Source organism: Crocodylus porosus, unplaced genomic scaffold (assembly GCF_001723895.1).
Source record: "Crocodylus porosus isolate Cpor-Errol unplaced genomic scaffold, CroPor_comp1, whole genome shotgun sequence".
Classification (NCBI taxonomy): Eukaryota; Metazoa; Chordata; order Crocodylia; family Crocodylidae; genus Crocodylus; species Crocodylus porosus.
The window spans coordinates 4,892,706-4,911,711 of record NW_017728935.1 but is presented as its reverse complement, the minus strand read 5'-3'; the positions used below and the strand labels follow the sequence as shown (position 1 = coordinate 4,911,711).

Below are 19,006 nucleotides of genomic sequence, written 5' to 3'. Positions count from 1 at the left end.
GTTGGGAGATGGCAGTGCTAAGAAGAATCGGGGTACTGAACAAAGAAAACTGGATGACAGCCTGGAGTAATAAATACAGAAGGAAAAAAAATCAGTAGTATGAAATGGTCCTACACTGGGGACTAAAAACAAGCCTTCAGCTACCAACTAGGGGCTCATCACTTGGAAGTGACCGAGGAAATACAAACCTAGGACGCCTCTGGCAAGGCACCATATTTCCAGCAGAGAGGGGGAAGTATTGGCACCCTTGTAAGACAATGGTGAAACTCATGAAGAACACTGGACACAATTCTGGTTGCCCACATTGAAAATAATTAACTTCAAACTGGAACAGGTGCAGGAAAGGGTTACTAGGGTAAGCAGGGCGATTAGGGGCCTATATGAGAGAAGCCTAAAAAAGGTTGTTTAAGCTAACAAAAATGCAGGCTGAGAGGGAATGTGATTGCTGCATATAAAAGTGTCACAAGGTAAGCACCAGATGACCAGAAGAGCTAAAGAACAGTGCTGGTACATGAATAAGAAATAAACCGGCTAAGAAGAAGTCTAGGCTGAAAACTGGAGAAACAGTGAGGTTCTGAATGGCTTTCCAATCAATGCAGAGGAGGCAAAACACTAATTTCACTTAAGAGAGTTGTAGTAAGGATCTAAGTAGGTGGTGTGGTGCCTCTGATGACAGGGGACTGGATATTGGTGACTGAGAAGATCACAAGTAACCTCCATCAACAATTCATCCATTAAAGGGTCTGGGCCCACAGCCTCTGCAGTACTTGTGTCCTGTGCCAGAGTGAGAGTCCAATTAGGAGCTCAGGCATGCCTTTGACTGCACTGTGTTTCATGTGCTGTGTAATCAGTCATATACTATCGGTATATTAAACTGGCAAAGAGAACGAGCAGGCGGAAGGGGCAGCGCTGTCAGCAGCAGCTTACACTGAAGTCTGGCAACAATGGTGCTATGCAATACAGACTTGCCAAGCCAACACTGCTAAACTTTCCAACTGCTTCAACCCCAGAACCCTTTTGAGCTGGGACTGCACAGCACCAACCTGAAAGGCACTGTACTTTTGTTTTGGGCAATGAACAAGCTTTGCCAACGGCTGGTGGGAAACTGATGACCTCTTGGGCCGCCGCTGTACATGTAGGGATTATGGGCTGGACTGAAGAAATGAAAGCCAGCATCTTATAAACACACTAGTACAAAAAACAACCCTGCAGATTTTGCAGGGCAGGCAGTCAGTCTTGGATCATAGTGACCCCAGGCTCATTCTCAGGATGCGACCTTTATTTGTAGCACTGGTGTGTGAAGATCTCAACTAAATCCCCAGAACTCTAGCTTGTGTGTTTACATATAACCCATCTGAAAGGACTTTCCCTGAAGGAAAATCAAATGCAACAACAGCCAGCTGCCAAACATGAAGCAGTACACAACGCACACTGGCTCCTGGATCCCACCTGGAGTCAGAGAAGGAAGGTCCCTCTGGGAGAAGAGAACAGAGTTCAGTTTATCTGGCGGCATGGCTAGATTTTCAGCCAAAGCCTACAGGGGGCTTATCTTGTACGTGTTTGTTTGCTTCTTTTGTTCATTTACTTTTCTAATTGGCTTTGACACCCAGCAGTGTGCTTGTTGATTCCGGATTGTGATGCCAGGGCCAGACCCTCAGCTGATGTGAACTGCCATCTCTGGATTAACTTCAAAGCATGCTCCACTGACTGACATCTGCTGAGGATGCAGCCCCTTTGTATTTACATACTTGTCTCTGTTTGCCTCACTTAACCAGATTTTTTCCCTAGTGGCATTAGGCCGGATAGATGTGCGCTTTTATCTGCGTTTGTTTCATTTGCCTTGGGCCTGAGGTTCACTGTTTGATTTATACATTAAACATGTCAGCTCCCTAGCATCTCACTTGGCTGACAGGGAAAGAAACCTTCTCTCCTCAACATGCATCTTGGGCAAAAATACTTTAAACCCTCTTTACCTAAAGAAAAAGGAGAGTGCCAGGACCAGGCAAGGGGCACACAAGCAGGCAAGCGAACCACTGCAGTGCAGAACTCAGCCACCCACTATGGAAACACAGGTAGGATCATTCATATTGCATGCGCCAACCCAGGCAGTCAGGGAATTGCACTCTTTCTAGGCAGGGCTCTTACCTTTTGCTTTTCTGTCTCCTGCAACCGTCTTTTTAGTTTCGGCTGTAAGCAACAGCTCATAAGGATGCTCCTCTTCCTCAGCAGCACTCCCCCTGCTCTTCCTCTGTGTGACAGTGGCCTACAAGACACAGCATATTGTAGTCGCCTGTCAGGAAACCCATTTTATTTACCCCCCCCCCCGTGATAAATAATGCACAGGGCGCTCTTCGCTTCATGGCTCAGACCACACACCCGGTACAGACTTCACATCCTTCGCTATAGGACTATAATCTGGAACCTGAAATTACCGTTAGAAAAATTAAAAGTCCTATTTTTTAACACTTAAAATTGAAGAACGCTCCCCAGCATTGACTGAACTGATACACAGTGATGACTTCATGAATTTGCAGACAGGCTGAAAAAAGAGCAGAGATCTGTGTCCCTATTTATCTCAACAGAATGTTAACTCAGACCACTGGATGCAAATTTGCAGAGCCATGTTAACTGTTTAGTTGCTGATGGTACCTAAAAGCCTAGCTGCCTCTGTCAAAGCCTTCCATGCGCACCAAAACCACAAATGGCATTTTTGATGCCAAGTCACATGGCACACTTAAAACTGAGCAGACCTAGGGTAATGCAATATAAAAACTGAATTTGACAGAGTAAGACAGTGATTGAATCCTCATATTCAAGTCAAGAAAAACATCATGTTTTTAATGCATCTTTACCAGCTGCTGATTCTCTAGTCAAGTGCAAAACACAGGAGTCCTGCTGCAGAACTGAAGTCAAACTTGGCCTAGCTTACACGTGTTGTCCCTCAGATGCCTGCCAGCACTGTTTCGCAGGTGATGCGTACACCCAGCTTCCCAGACCTCCAAAACGTACAATCCTTGATTTGCTCCAACTTCCCAGCTAATAGGATGACTACATACGCTACATTTCGAGTCTGCTTATAGCCCTTCCCTGCTTGGTCAAGTGCGCGTCGACTCCACCTGTAGATCAGGTCCCAGAAACCTTTTTGTAACTGCGCTGCTGCAGTGGTGACAGAGCCCACCTCAACTACTGTAATTTCTGTCAGAGTGACCAAACCAAAACCCAAGGTCAGGAAGCCAAACCACCCAACCTGCTGGCAGGGTAGGAAAAAAAAAAAAACAGTCTACTCAACAAGGTCATGCCCTCCAAAGGATGCAAAAGACCTTGCTGCCCAGGGCCAGTCTACTGGGATGCTGGAGACTACCAAAAATTCATCCCCAGATGAATGTCAATCATTTGATGCAACAAATTTGAACATCTTTCCCTTTTCTAGATACGGACGGTCTACCCATCTACGTGGCAACTAGGCGGCGCTCTAAATCAGCCTGTAGCACTATGGCAAAGACAGAAAGAAGCTGCAGGCCTCAGCCACGTGATACACCCATATATTGCTTTTGCCTAAACCCGGTCTGCTTTTAAATCTGTGTCCCAGTGGGAAGCCGCAGCCTGCCCAGCACAGTTTATTCTATCTGTATTTTGAGCAAAAAGTGAAACCTCATGAGCAGTAAGTTCCTTCTCAGGTGGAACTGTGCTGAACAGGAGCAAATTAAGAAACTTCTGACCAAATGGTGCTGTAGGAACATGAAAAACCATAACCAGTTGGTAATGGGCTTCAGCCAGAGCTCCTGGAAATACTAGACAGCAGCAGGCTTGTTGCAACAGTTATAACCAGGATCAAGCCAGGCATAAATATACTTTTAATACTCCCACAGCCGACTCTTCTTATGAAGCTCTACTTCCAACGTGATGAATGCATTCAGCACAAATCCTACAGCTCCTAGAATCTGCTGCTGTGTCGAAGAACTTTGTACGTCCTCTGGTTTTATTAGGTGGAGAGCTGTATGACTATTTCAGCTTGTGTGAGTTTGGGTACACGCCATTTTCCTCACTGCACAGACACCAACCCTCTACTGCAGCTTTGTGTTCCAGTGAACTCAAAACCACAAAGTGAAACTCTGAAGTCCAAGACTCAGAAGTCTGCTTGCCTTGGTGGTGAACCCTACCCAACCCAATTGCAGGAGAAAGCCAAAATAAAGCTTTCCCTGATTTGACCTTTACTTATTTACATGCTCTGGTCTGCAGTCAAACACCCTTACTCCGACAGAGTTGTCAATGAAGAATGTGAGATAGTCTGTAACAGGTGCCTTCTAATTTTCACAGGTAAAACTTCAGGTCCATCCTCAAACATTGCACAGTGTGCTAGCATGTTTTGTTAACTGCTACTCTGACTCCAAGAGGTGACAGTGGCTTTTGCTGCTGCTGCTGAACGGCAGGTATGCCAGGTGGCATCCTCCTTTTGGAAAGGAAGGCAGGTCCCTCCTTCCACATCTGCTAAAAGAGTTGAGACCCTGGTCATTTTGGAGCATCAGACAAGGAATACTGCTTTTTATTTACAGCCAATATACCCACCTTACTGTTACTTTCCATCTTCTGTTACAGGTTTTGGGAAAAAAAGGCAATTTTATTTTTCTGTATTTTGTTCCGGTCATGTGGGCTTGGAGAAAAGGTAGGGAGAAAAGAATGTAAGACCTCTTCTTACATTCTTCTTTTCCCCCCCCACCTTTCCTCCCCTCCCCTACTTTTCTGCCCTTTTTCTTTCTGATGCCCTACCATTTCCTTTTTGACTGATAGCCTCTTTTCTGGCTTGTATTATTACCACTGTAGTGTTTCCCTTTGGCCTTCTTTGTCCCCTGCTTTCTTCCCTCTCCCTTCCCCCACTTCACCTTTTGTCTTTCTAATCTCTGCCTATTTACATTCTCACTGACCTCCTGCCACACTTTTCGCTTCCCCCATTCCTTGGAGTCTCACACCAGCAGAGGCTTTCTATGCCTAAAGAAGGATGACTGCGCCCAAAAGCTTGCTAAGAACTTTTTTCCAACTACTCAGTTGGTCTAACAACAGAGATCTCTTCTACTTAACAACACTAAGCATTAAGACTTGCCTGCTTTGAGCTGGGTAACATGCCTATACCCAAACCACTGAAATGGACTGATTTCATATAAGATGACATAAAAAAAAAAAGTCAAGCTCTAATTCTGATAGCCAAGCTGATAATCAAGCTGAGAGCCTAAAGACCTTCTATCCTCAACAACTTACACAGAGCACTGGGCATTTAAGATGCACATAACTGAGAGAAGCAAGCACCTATGCCTCATGTTATTTAAGTCCATACCAGAGACAGGCAGGAGGAAACTGGCTTTAAGACCTCATCCACTGCTTACTCCAGTTCCCAAGCAGACCTTATCCTCTGGGTGCTGACAGTCACCCAGTCTAACACACTAGCCCCATCAGCACTGAACATTCCCGGTGCCCTAAAGCAGTGGTCTCCAAATTTTTTTGATCGCACACCCCTATCAGTAAAAAATTCTTGAGCATGCACCTCCAATATATGTATATTTATATTCACGCACCCCATCAGTAAAAACATTTTGAGCATGCACCCCAATATATGTATATTTTTATAAATATAAATAGAAGTTAAAATATTTTCTTCCGGCACCCCAATGGATCGTCTTGCGCGCTGCACTTTGGAGACCACGGCTCTAAAGGATTCATTAGCAGTAACGCACTTCCTAAACGGACAGCGCTATCTCCGAGACGTATTATGCTGATTCTTTTAAAAGCAGGCAGCTCTAATTTTGTGTCTTTTCTCCATGAAAAGAAAGCTACAGCCAGTAACCAATGATACAATCCCTTTCAGACAAGCTTGCCTAAAGTGACAATGAGAGTAGTAAATAGAAAATTAACTGAGGTTTTGTTTGAGGTTCTAGTCCCTTATTAGACTATGGAAACAGAAAGGCTCTATTGACAGTGAAAAAGCTCACTTGTGACCTACAAGCAATCAAGTCTTTTGCAGGTTAGTGCAAACATCCTCCAAGGATAGAAGTCAGAAATTCCCGGTTCCTGCACATCTGCTTATATTGACGGTCCTATTTTGGCAGCAGAATAAAAGACTATTTTAAAATTAGAAACTCAGCAGTTACAGAATGCGGCAAAAAACTTTAAAATATCTTTTCTTCTGCCGTTTCCTGGTCTCTGCTGTCTTTGGGGAGGTGGGCAAGGATTCCATCTCAGGGACATTTGCAGTCTCTCTCTCGCACAGCACCAGCAGCTGCGTCTGAATCTGACTGACCTGGTCTAAAACAAAACCATTGATTATGCTCCTTCTAACTGCAGATGTAGAAGTTACATGTCAGGTTAGACTTCATTTGGGCCTTCTGAATATCTACAACTGTCACATACAAATCACTCAAGACATAATTTTCAATTGCTTTTTTTTTTTTTGTAATTATTATTAAATATTAGAGGTTCACCAATACATAGGTCCCCTATCAAATTGGCACCGATATAAGAAATATGGACAGTATTGGCAAGGAGCTTTTTTTGGCCAACGTGGCTGATAAACGCCCTACGCACGCATGCAGCCGCAGCACAGCATGCAGGCAGTCAGGAGCGCAGCCCAACAGCATGGACAGCAAGCAGCATGTGGCTGGTAAGTCTGTTGTGGGAGAAGTGGTGGGGGCAGACCAAGGTCCCAGTGGTGAGGGATGCTGTGGCTGAGCCAGGGGTAGAAGATGCTCTTCCAGGTCGGGGCATGGGATGGAGCCACAAGTGGCTTCTCCAGAGGGTGTGGGGTGTGAAAGGTGGTTCCTGCCACCAGATGCACCCCAGGAGGGCATAGGGGTGCGTGTCCCCTGGATCCGTGTGCCGGGCATGGCGGGCTGCTGCTGTGGACTGGGGCCAGGGCTGGGCTGCGCTTGGGGCAGAGGTGGCGGTGCTGGGAGGAGAAGCTATGGCAAATTTTGGGGTGGCTACAGCCCCCCCACCCCTGTAGCCCCCCCATCCCAGCATCACCACCTCCTGCCCCAAGCACAGCCCAGGGCTCAGCCCTACCACCAGGAAAAGCCCGGGGCAGCCCTAGCCCCAGCCCACAGCAGCAGCCCGCCCTGCCCCACACACAGATGCAGGGGGCACGTGCCCCTATGCCCTCTTGGGATGTGTGCAGTTGCGGGAGCCGCCCCCCCTCCCCACCCGCCCTGGAGGAGCCGTGACCCAGCCCTACTCCCTCCCTCACTACTGGGGCCTCAATCTGCCCCTCCCTATGACCCTTCCCTCCCCTCAAGTCCCTTCCCTCCCCCCACACCAGACTTACCACCCCAGCGCTGGTCACCAAGCTGCCAGGCTGCGTATCGGGAATTGGCCGATACGGCTCCTTAAAAATCAGCCGTTGGTATCGGCCCAAAGTCTCTATGAGCATGCCCTTATTAAGTATATTTGTTTTTAACCAATCTGTGAGCACTCTCCAACGGGGATGAGTTAAATGCCAAGTGTCATTGTCAGCCATCGCTGGGTTCCACGTCAACAGGAATATGGCATTCTTTGCTCTCACCTCCAAAACAGGGTCCTGCTCAAATTCATCCCTCCCTCCGCTCCAAAAATTAGTCTTTAGACAGAGACCAATCACGGAAAAATTTCAGCCCGAAAAAGGTACTTTCTGAGGTAGCAGGATATATGGAGAGCCAGAAACAACCTGAAACACAAACTGTTTAATCATCCTATCTAGAGTAGTCAATACCAGGCAGCTACAACACAGACAGTGCGTGTAACTGATATCAACGCAATTGGTTGCAAATCAAGATATCCCCAAAGGAGTCACTCTGCGCACACATCTATTTGCCAGCAAGATTTCCCCTAACAGATCATATTTCCTCATAACCTTGAATGGAGGGAACAACAGCAGGTGTTTTGTAATCAACTATGAGCAAGATACGCGGGAGGAGCTTTAAATGATACACCACCCCACTTGCTACCATGCTTATCTTTACAAACAGAGTTTCCACTTTCTAGCTATGCTGCGACTCTTCATACTGGTTCCCAGCCCCTAGCACATGCCAGTCCACATGCTCAGCTGAAATTAATTCACCAAAAACTTCTGACTCTCACTAGCCACAGCATCCTTTCATGTGTCAGCCTTAAGTGAAATGGCATTTGAAGGGACCATTACAGCAGATAACGGCAAAACCATTACCACGATTCACAGTTTCTTCCTATGAGGATTCCCAGCCTAGGACAGGTCAAAGTTGAGGTACAAGATAGTCTCATGTTAAAATACTAGTAGCAATGTAACACTCAAGAAACTCATCAACATCAGACTGAGCTCCTCCAGAACCACTGGAAGCCCGTCTTTAAATCATGCATGTCCCCACCTCCATAAAAAGCTCCAGGAGCAAGGCCTACCTACCTCACAGGAAGCGCTGTGACCCAGCTTCTCCACATGCTCCTCCTCTTCATCCGGGGGTGGCTTGGCAGGAGGGGGCGGACGCTCTCTCTGTGGTTTAGAAGGATACCATCAGTGGCTTTGTTTGAGACCGATTCCTTTTGGCTCCCTCTCAGGGTGTGCGCCATATACGTATTCGAGCTATTTCAAGAACAGTCGCAGTCTAGCCATGCTGCCTAGACTGCTACTGGTACCTGGGCCCAGCTACGCATACATTGTGCAAGCACAGGAACATGAACTCTAAACAAGTTCCTTAGCAGAATAATATAGTCTAGGGGAAGCACCTTGCTAATGTAGATCGACTGCTTCCAGTATCAGGGCTAGCCTGGGTCTGTCTACAAAGCACTGCAATGTTCAGTGTGGACATACCTTAAGGGTGAGTTCACCGTGATGTTACAAGCTGGGAGAGAAGGGAGAGCATGTTGAAAGAGTTGACCCAGATCACTCTGTTAAGTTAGCAGGAGGGAATACATTCCAGGAGCTCTGTGTTCAAGAGATATTTTAGGGAGACTTTGCTACACTGCATTTCTTGGGACAGCCAAAGTGATAACTTTCAGTTCTGAAACCCAACCTTATACTAGGGTAACCTGCACCGGATCCCAGCTGGTCTAGCCAACCTCCTTGTGCTCACCGCAGCAGCACCACCTAATGGCAAGTGCAGCTGCTACGTTGCTCAAGCATTTGCTCCAAATGCCAAACTGACTTTGGGGGAAAATCACTCATGTTTCTGGAGCAGTTGCTCTTTCCTTCCCTGCTTCCCATCACAGCTCACTCAGTACCTCTGACCTCTTATTGTGGGCTCAACAGGATATGGCTTCTCTCAAAGCACTATATATAGACCTAATCCACCTCTAGGTTTGGTTCTTGGTAGGGTTTTGCTTTCAGTATTGCATACTTTGCAATAAACATCAACCTGGCTGAAATTTTCCTGAACAGTTTTAGGCTCTTTGTCTCATCTGTGCTGGAGTGGTTGATACACTACAGGAAAGAGGTGAGAGCAGTTCTCTTTCGTGGAAGGAGAGAAGGCTTTCAGAATACTCTAGCAAGTGAGGCAGGCATTACTGCTTTTCCTTTTGTCTGCTTCAAAACAACCCAACAAAACACAGTCTATGAAAAATTCAGCCCAAAAGCACACCGGGGCTGAGAAAGCATGCTGAGAGCCTAGCATCCCATCTGCCCCTCAGCAAAGTGTTGCCACAAGTTAAAGACCTAGCAGATGCTACTGACAGAAGGTGAGTGGGGACGATTTCTTTTGGAGGCTGTTCCAGCAATCACGCCATTATCTTCCAAGGCCTTAAGCGCCCCCTGCAGGATTTTGCCTGCAAATGACAGGCAGAAAATTGCTGCCAACTCTCATCACAACAGCTGAAGCGCTTGGGCGGATCAGCTTCACGCGTGTTACCACTGGATGTTTTGAGATTAACGCATTAGAGACTTCTTTTGGGGAAGGTAGCAAGTGAAAAGGAAGGGAAAAAATGCCACACAGAAGAATCTGACTACACTTCCAGTTTCCTTAAAGCCAAGTTGTTAACCCTTATACAAGAGTAGGCCTGACAAAATAATGTGGACAGAGGCGCCAAGTAACACACTGGATGGAGAACTGAACCAAATGGTGACACAAAGAGCAATGGTTACATGTAGAGAATGCTGCAGGGGCAGCATGCACAGCTCAGCAGGAGAAGGGAAGGCTCAACTGCCCTAATAAACCTAGTGGCAGATCTAAAAAACTTATGGCAATTGTACAGCTTGGTGGTCAATAGTCTGTAGCAAGACCACGAGAGAGCAAGGGAGTAGACTTAACCCCCCATCTATACTCCCTAGGGAGTACTCTTTCCTGCCATGGCAGGGGGTTGGACTTGATGATCTGCTCAGGTCCCTTCCGACCCTACAAACCATGAAACTATGAAACGTAAGTACATACATGGCTACAGAAAGGCCTGATTCCTGATGCTTTAAGACCAGTTGCCTCCACTTCCTTATTCACAGAGTCTCTGTCCGAAGACCTCCCGCTGGCGAGGCTGTCCAGCGAGTGGCAAGATGTTGCATTGTATAAAGCTTCATAAGGACACTCCTCTTCTGGGTTCACATCAAAATCTATGATCAGTTCTGTCACTGCTTTTTCCACATCACCTGGAGAGTAGAAAGAGAAAAACCATGTCATGCCTATGAAGAGTTGCAAAATCCAAGCAGGCAGCTGTAGGGGCCGGATAACAAATCAGGACTAGAACCAGATGACTGAAAGGGCCCTAGAATGAGAAGAGATTCTGGACTATGGGCATTTTTGCCTAGATTTCACAAAGCACATCCATGTAAAGAGTGTTTTAACTCAAGAGGCTGCTCCCTGAGACAGAAAAGCTGCTTTTGCCTTTGTTTCATTTTGAAACCTTAATGGCCCTCATTACTTTACATGCTACCATTTGGGTAAGCAGCACAGAAACTGACATCCCAACTGGCAAAATTTTAATGCCAATACGCCAGTCCCCTCCAGATTTAGAGGCCCAACCCCCCTGACCATTTAGAGATAAAAGACATATTACCAAATTCAAGATTTAAAGAGCCAGAGGGTGAGAATCACTATTTTCTGACTGGACCCAACAAACAAAATAGAGTTGGGTTTTGGATTTACTACAACAACTGACCCCTGCCTTCTCTGTTCTCAGAACACTACGATTACCAGTAAGCGCAACACCTAACTGGAACTCAAGTCCTTCAAGAGCAGCACACCTTGTGGCATCCGGGATGCGGGTTCGGAGGCAGTAATTACAGGTGCTTGGGGAATCTTTTCCGCAGCTTTTGCACTCTTCTTCCCAGTTGTGTAATCTATGCAAGAAGGTGGGGAAGAAGCAACATTCAGACAGCGAGCATCTAACACACCGATAAAGTGCCATACAGTTAATACAGGTAGTCCCGCCAGTCCTCTTCCCTGGTTTGGCACCACACATGCTGTGTGCGTGCTACCTTCTCCCTTTGAGGTCTGGAACTTAAGTGTCTATTCTGAAAGCTGCTCCGCTGCTTATTATGCCTCAAAAAGTCAAAATGCACTAATACATATACCATCTCAGATCTCAAAAAAGCAACAGGCTTCTCTTTCAACCACTCTGAACTTGTTATAGCACATTTTGGTTAACAAGCCAGTGTCATAGTGTAGACTAGCACAAGAGTCAAGGCACCTGAATTCTAATTATGAATCTGCAATCCTGGGCAGATGATCCGGACCAGAAATATCAAGCGCAAATGCACAAATTCAGACGCTTGCACAGAGGTCTCAATTATGTGACTTAAGGTGGTAAAACTTCAGGCATTCGCATATGGAAACTTTCAGTTAAACAGTCTGTTCTTCCATCATTAAAATGGGGAAGATGCTTTCCAACCCCAGAAGCGGTAGGATATTTAATGAATATTTGCAAGGTGCTCTGAACATCTCTCTCTCTCTCTCTAAATAAACCCTAAGGATTAATAAGCAACAGATGCAAGCAGGAAACGAGGAAGTTCATATCCCACTGAAAGGAAACAAAGAAGCTACCTAAGTGGACGTTCAGCTAATATGACAAAGTTATCTGCCCAACTCCTGTAGAAATAGCCATATGGCTAAAATCATAATGTAGCAACCACACAGATTTATGCAAGAGATGCCTGATCAGAACAGCTACCTCCTGTCCATAAACAAAGACACAGAATTTACCTTCAATCAGAGCAGCTATTTGTTGGCTTTTCTGAGATGGTAGCTCCTTCACAATATCCAGAGCTGTCAGGCTTCTGTTATCCTTTATATTCACATCAATACCTACAGCAAGAGACATCCAGATAAGCAGAGTGAGATAGCATTTTCAGAATGCCTGCAAAGCCAGCTTCTTTTAATGGAGACATTGTTTAGGTCCCTCTTCTGGTCATCTCAAAGGCTGAGTTAAAGAAAGGGATTTAAACCCAACTCCCCTGGGCAATACCTCTTCCATGGGTCATTGAGAAGAGTGATAATTAGGTAAATAGCTGATAAAACATTGCCACAATAAGGACAGTTCTTTAAAGGTGCTGGTGAAGCGCTCTCACCTGTGGCCAGCAGGATTTGTACCACGTCTGTCTTGCCAAACAAAGCAGCCTCATGCAGAGCACTCCCTTTCTCAGTCTGCAAACGAAAGGAAAATAGAATGAGGACAGATTGCCAACAGTGATCCAAGAACCTGCCAGGGTTTTACAGAACAGAAAGTCAAGTAATTGCACCACACAAGGACAAGGGTCCTTGCAACTAACCCCTGTGAGAGCTAGGCTCAAAATCACCCAAGATGCTGTGCTGAAGCACTGACCCTCTAGGATGGGGTGAGCAAAATGCAGCCCAGGGGCCAGAAGCGGCCTGCCAAGCCATTCTATCCGGCCTGTGGGGCCCCCCCAAAATTTAGAAAGTTAATATGCATCTGCCCCTGGCTGCCTGTCACGCAGCCCTCGATGGCTTGCCAAAACCCAGTAAGCAGCCCTCTGCCCAAACTAATTGCCCGCCCCTGCTCTAGGAGATGATAGTTTTGGTCTCAGACTTCTAAGCCAAGTAAAAACTCCCTAAAGCTTAGACAGACGTTGTCCTGGGGAAGGACAGAGAAGGGAGGGAGGAGAAAGAATGTATTGCTTCCACCAACAATTTGTAACGAGCAGTGTGGTGTTAAAAAGAGTTCTCTCCTCTCCACACCTGCGCGGAGTAATGCTCGAGTCCTCTACTATACATCCTCTGCCGAGAACAATGGTTACAGACTTACGACAAGCTAGATGTCTCAAGGAGATGGGTAACAGAGCAACTTTCACATTTAGGCCAACCTTCTCGCAGGTGAAACTACCACTGGAGGCTTGCTGGGGTTTTATGTCCAACTAACAAGTGGGCATTTACCCAACACCACACCACACTCCTGAGTTCACCCATTCCCTTGAGAAACTTCCCACAGCAAGCAAGGACTGAATGGACTGGCCACAGTGAGAGCTGTCCTCAACTGAGTCAGGACAAAGGTAAGAAAATAGGCCTGCCACAACAACTTCACCTGTTCTATGGATTTCAGCCTCCCGGAGTGACAATCTGCCCCCCTTCTGGCAGGTACCAGCTTTATGCAGACCGACACAATACCTGATAGTTGCTGTCCATGCCAGCATCCAGGAGGACACGGACGACAGCTTTATGGCCGTTTCTAGCTGCCAGGTGTAGGGGAGTGTGTTTCTTAGTGTTGCAGCTTAAGAGATTGGGGTGAGCATTCAGCAGCATCTTCACAACCTCCAACCTCCCATAGAGTGCGGCAAGGTCCAAAGGGGTCTCGAACTTGTTGTTCCTCATGGTGGGGTCAGTCAGTTCCTCCAGGAGGACCTTCACCACTTCCGTGTGGCCGTACTGAGCAGCGCAGTGCAGTGCTGTCTCATTGTCGTTGTTCTGAAGGATCACAAAGAGGCCACAGTTTCAGGACACAGGAGACCTGAGCAGAACAGTGCCCCAGTTCTCAAAACTATTGAAGTTTAAATGCGAAACAAGACAAACAACAAGAGCTGGGAATGCTAAAAGAATCTTATTTTAACAGACCCCAGGGCAATATTATGGTCCCATCCTTGCTATCATTTATCAGGGCCAGGTAACCTTTGGTCACCTGAGTTCTCAGTTTCCAGTAAAAGCCCCTGGGGAACCGGAGAACATTCAAATGGACCCTTGACTTTTGCTCCAGGGTGTAGTCGCTTTATACGGACTGCATTTATGTATACGAAAAGCAAAAGATCATATTCATAATGGTACAAGTTCCAGCTTTTTTCCGGGTTGTCATTTACTTTGCCATCCCTTGTAGGCATGGAACATCTTATCCATCTGAAGCAGCCGACACTATGGGCACCATAACAATAACAATAAAAAATATAACCAGCAAACTGAAGTATTAATTCCGACTATAAGCATTTAATTGCCATCGTTTTATATATTATTCTATAGATTATAGATATACAATATCTATAAACATTTAATTGTCATTGTTTTAAATTTAAACTTCAATTGTTTAGATGCCTATCCACCCTTCAGATGAGGTTTTGATTATTTATAGCAGCTATGCCACTTGCACAACGCTGAAATGCGTAAGCTGATCATTGTAGAAAAGGGGTGCAAGGTGCATAAGTTACCACATGCAGAAACGGGAATGTAAGAAATGTAGTGACTGGTGAGAGTTAGATCACTGTGCTAAACCAGCCCTCTTCTGTTAAAGGCCTCGCAATCCAGCTGAAAGAAAAAAAATGCCCAAGCCACAAGTAAGTGCCTCTAAAGTGAAAGCTTGCGCCATTAACGCATGCAGCCTCTGCCAAGTTAAAAAACAGCAGTGCAGAATAACTATTTATAGGCAAGTAATCCAACACACATTTCACTTGCAGGTGCAAAATATGCAAACACTTCCACGATTTAAACCAATCTCCTTTCAAAATTGAGCTCACCTAAGCTTTCTAGTTTTACTACTGCATATTGGAGGAATTTCAGTTTAAGACCTTTGAAATACTTGTCCAAAGAAGTACCACAACGACCCCCAAAAAAATCTTACTCACACAAGTTGTATTAACTTTAACTTTCTCTCCAGTACTTCCACATAAAAGTGAACCGCAGCAGAAAGTCAGTAATTTTTAAATACCTGCTGACCTAGCTAGAGGTAAGAGTACAGTTCTAAGACTTGGCCAAAATCATTTCTACTTTGCTTTTTTGAGAGGAGCATTTTCTGAGCTTCAATTAACAGGAAAGTTTCATTATTTTGCACCATTTTTCCAAAAAATAAAAAAATAAAAAGCTGCAAAGCTGGTTGGATTTAACAAGCGTTTAAATCCTATTAAAGTGCTAAATCATATTCTAGGGATTATAAAAACCACACATGCAAATTCCCCTTTGTTTTTTGCAGTATTTGACGGCATCATTGTTCAGCCGTACGAAATGCATAGGGAGAGATTGGGGGCTGGGGGCTGAAAGGTAACTGGGGACCGAGCCTCTGCAGTAGTGACTCGAAAACAAAAAATACCCCAAGGAAGTAAGAAGTAACAGTTGCCACATGCAGAAATAAGCAACATTTAGAAGAGAATGGGGTGGAAGAAGCAGGTCCTCGCTGTCCAGAGACAGGTTTAGCCAAGTCAAACAGCACAAGCTAAGCAGCTGCTGAGGGAAGCAGCCATAGTGAAAGAAGGTGAGCACCAGTGAAGTGGGTAAGTTAATGCAGGGTGAAGAGAAGGCTGCACATACAACATACAAGGAAGGGGAGGAAAGCGGGGGGGGGGGCGGGGGAACAACTTAATGGCTATGGAGAATGCAATCACATCCATAGCAGTGGAAGCTCTATGGGTCGATATGTAGCATTTTCCTCCTTTTGGAGGAAACATTCTCCAGGTCACACAGCACACTTGCATCGCAGCCAGGGCTAGAACCACAGGAGCTAGGATCCAAGCTACGCGCCCTGTCCACCGATCACAATGGGGTCACGGAGCTTCTCATTTGGGATTTGAATCCAACCCAACTCAGCAACAACAAAGCAGCCTTACAGCAACTGAAGTGAACTGGCCAGGTCGCAGACAGTTTCCGCATCAAAAACCGACCACACTGATGCTCTTATTAAGAATCTCTGTAAGGTGGGCATGGAGCACAGCCAAAGTGAAGGAAATTATTGCCCTCGCTCCAACTGCTTGGGGTAGAAAGAGTTTCCATCTCTACAGCAGACAGCCTAGCACCTTTCACCCCCCCCCGAGTTGCCAACTGTCAAGTGTCAGAAATGGCAGAGCATTCTGAAGTGTCAGCTTGTCTGAAGGTTGTAGCTGTGTTGGTCTAAGGACACAGGCAGACAAAGTTCTTTGGGTAAGTCTGGTATCTTTTATTAAAGCAACCAAAACAGCTGGAAAAAGTCTTCGTTGCTCTTCTGAAGCAATGTTGCAGAAACGGACAGCATTAGCTCTCTTAAAAGGGAACTCCACTGTCTCCCGAGCTGTAGGTGCTAAACAGGTTCAGAAGCCAACAGCTACCTTCCCCATGTCTTATGGGTGGATGGGGCAGGACTCTCAAATGACTTCTGGGATCCCAGAACTTGGAGCTGGAGTACTGCGTCCAGTTCTGGGCACTGCACTTCAACAAGGACGTGGAACAACTTGAGAGGGTCCAGAGAAGAGCCACCCGTATGATCAGGGACTTGCAAGACAAGCCATACAAGGAGAGGCTGAAGGACCTGGGCCTCTTTAGCCTACAGAAGGGAAGGTTGAGAGGGGACTCGATGGCGGCTTGCCGCTATATCAGAGGAGCGCATCAGGAGCTCGGTGAACAACTGTTCACTAGGGCACCCTTGGGGAAGACCGGGACCAATGGATACAAACTCCTGAAAGGCTGCTTCAGGCTTAGTACCAGGAAAAACTCCTTCCGTCAGGGTGTCCAGACTGTGAAATAAACTCCCTCCAGAGGTGGTGCAGTCGCCCACCCTGGAGGTTTTCAAGAGGAAACTGGACAGTCACCCCAGCTGTCTTCCTGCCTAGAGTGGGGAGGCTGAACCCAATGATCTGCAAGGTCCCTTCCAGCCCCATACAAACTATGAAATCTTTCCCGTTTCAAGAAGAGATCACATGCTTAAAAAGACTACATGTACCATTAGTATCCAACTCAAATCTATTCCCAGCAGGGAAAGAGAGCCAGAAGCTCCTATGCACTCAGCGGGATAGATGTTTCACTTCAGCAGCAGAGAGATCTGGTACACCAAAGCTTTCCATCCCTTCTGCCAGGAGAAACCAGTGGCACCACCTGTGCGATTTGGACTTCTACACTGTGCCCCTTCAGATTTGCTCTAAGATCACTTTCCTTAGTTTAAATCAAGGAAATTCAAGGAGGGCAATAAGTACCAATGTACTCACCAGAAACCTAAGAATGGCAGCAATCAAGCAGACAAGAACTGGGAAGATTAAACATCTGAAGGGCAAATGCAAGCACTGGACTACTCAAGGAAGAGAAGGTTCAGCTCCCTTTTCCCCATGTCACCGCCCACATACACCACCCCAGGAGAAGGCTGCGGTACAAGACCAGCAGCAAGTAGCCAAACTCCCAGGCAGTTTTGACCTCGGACATAGGAGTGGGGGTCGGGAATCCTTCCTAGCAAATCAGAGGGAACAAGACTGTTTAAATCAAATGACATTAGGACAAAAAGAAATCCCAGCAGAATCCAGGAACTGCAATCCTTGAGAAGTACCAGCAGCTTCTTCCTTCACAGCAGGGAATGGCATGGCCTGTGCTACACAACACTTTGCCCATGAAACTCTGAGCAGGGAGCAGAGGCGGAAGAGGCCTTAACTGAGCTTTTAAAGTCCTGGGATTATCTACCATAATCCTTACCCTAATACCACACCCCACACAGCATATGTTTAGGATGGCACTGACCATTCACACGAACATGCACCTTCTAGTGTCTCAGCGTCTCCTTGCATCTTCATCTAACACAGTACATAGGACTCTCAGCCGCACACTTCGCAGACTGTGATTGGAATCAAAGGCACCGCCCCCCCCGATGGAAAAGAAAAATCTTGTTGATCAAGACCCAAACTTCCCCACCAGAGAATACCAGAAAAGCAAGAAAATGTCCAACAAGAGGGTAAGAAACAAGCCACAAGCTTCCTTATCAGATACACCTCCACCATCCTGCAGATGGACATGCACTCCCTTTGCTGCACCCACAATTCCCATTAATATTAATGGCAGCTCCAGCTCAGTAGGTCTCAGTTCATTCCTGCAGGTGACCAGCTCTACAACAAGTTTCAGGAAAGAAAATAGAACCAAAAGAAAGAGGGAAAAAAAGGATCCTCAGAAAAGAAAAAGAAAAATGACTTGCTCTCAGGAGCTCTGCAGATGGGTTCCCTGCCCAGTTTTTTGGGGGTTTTTTTGCAGATCCCAGATGGTAAGCTTCCACTTCTGTTAGCAACCTGCACAAATTTATAGTGCATTTTCAACCCCGTCTGCATTATTCAATTGCTTCCAGAGACCAATTTAAAAAAAAAAAAGGGCAAGGGTGGTTTGGTGTAGCACAGTTCATTCTTCCTTTAGCTAGTTTTTCTATTCTGGTTTTGGTTAACTGGTCACTCTCACAGGAGACAGCCAAAGCAAAAAATAGCAAGACAGAGTTATCTTTACAAACAAGAGTTTGTAACCCACAAAGTTAACCCTACATCCCTCCTCAGCTTGCTTAGGCCATCTGTTCTATGCAAAGCTATCACAAGCCCCAAAATAGTGTCAGCAGGTATGTGCCAGTGACCAAGGAGTGTGCCAGCAAACAGGGATGGCCAACAGGGTAAGTAAGCAGTTTGCAGGCAATGTGCTGCCATCAGGAGGAGGAAGGGGAAGAGAAGCCAGGCACCAGGCCCTGCCCAGGGAAGGAAGGTGACGCAGAGTTTCCCGTGCCTTTGGTTTGCCACGTGTCTGCTTGGTGGGCTGTGTGCGTTTGGGATGTGTGCTCTGAGAAGCTGGGAGTATTGGTGGCTGAGTGATTGCTGACTGATTGCTGCTTGGGCCCCACAGAAGCCCTAAGGGGGGGGGGAGGGGAGCCAGTCCAGGCCCAGCAAACAGGGTAAAATAAA

The 19,006-nt window shown here is 46.3% G+C and overlaps 1 protein-coding gene across 5 annotated transcripts in view; it reads right to left on the bottom strand.

Annotated features, from left to right (window-relative positions):
• Positions 1-19,006, bottom strand: part of ANKS1A (ankyrin repeat and sterile alpha motif domain containing 1A) — a 118,664-nt gene that overhangs the window by 91,317 nt on the left and 8,341 nt on the right. For 2 of the 5 annotated variants that reach the window (XM_019546740.1, XM_019546742.1), the window contains 7 exons: positions 13,536-13,832; positions 12,482-12,557; positions 12,117-12,218; positions 11,159-11,254; positions 10,356-10,564; positions 8,399-8,485; positions 2,146-2,263 (listed from right to left, as the gene is read on the bottom strand). In XM_019546740.1, the coding sequence (XP_019402285.1) occupies positions 2,146-2,263; positions 8,399-8,485; positions 10,356-10,564; positions 11,159-11,254; positions 12,117-12,218; positions 12,482-12,557; positions 13,536-13,739 (892 nt within the window). In that variant the 5' untranslated portion in view covers positions 13,740-13,832. Of the gene's footprint in view, positions 1-2,145; positions 2,264-8,398; positions 8,486-10,355; positions 10,565-11,158; positions 11,255-12,116; positions 12,219-12,481; positions 12,558-13,535; positions 13,833-19,006 lie in introns of those variants that run through there. The other 3 variants (XM_019546738.1, XM_019546739.1, XM_019546737.1) reach the window with 2 other exon arrangements.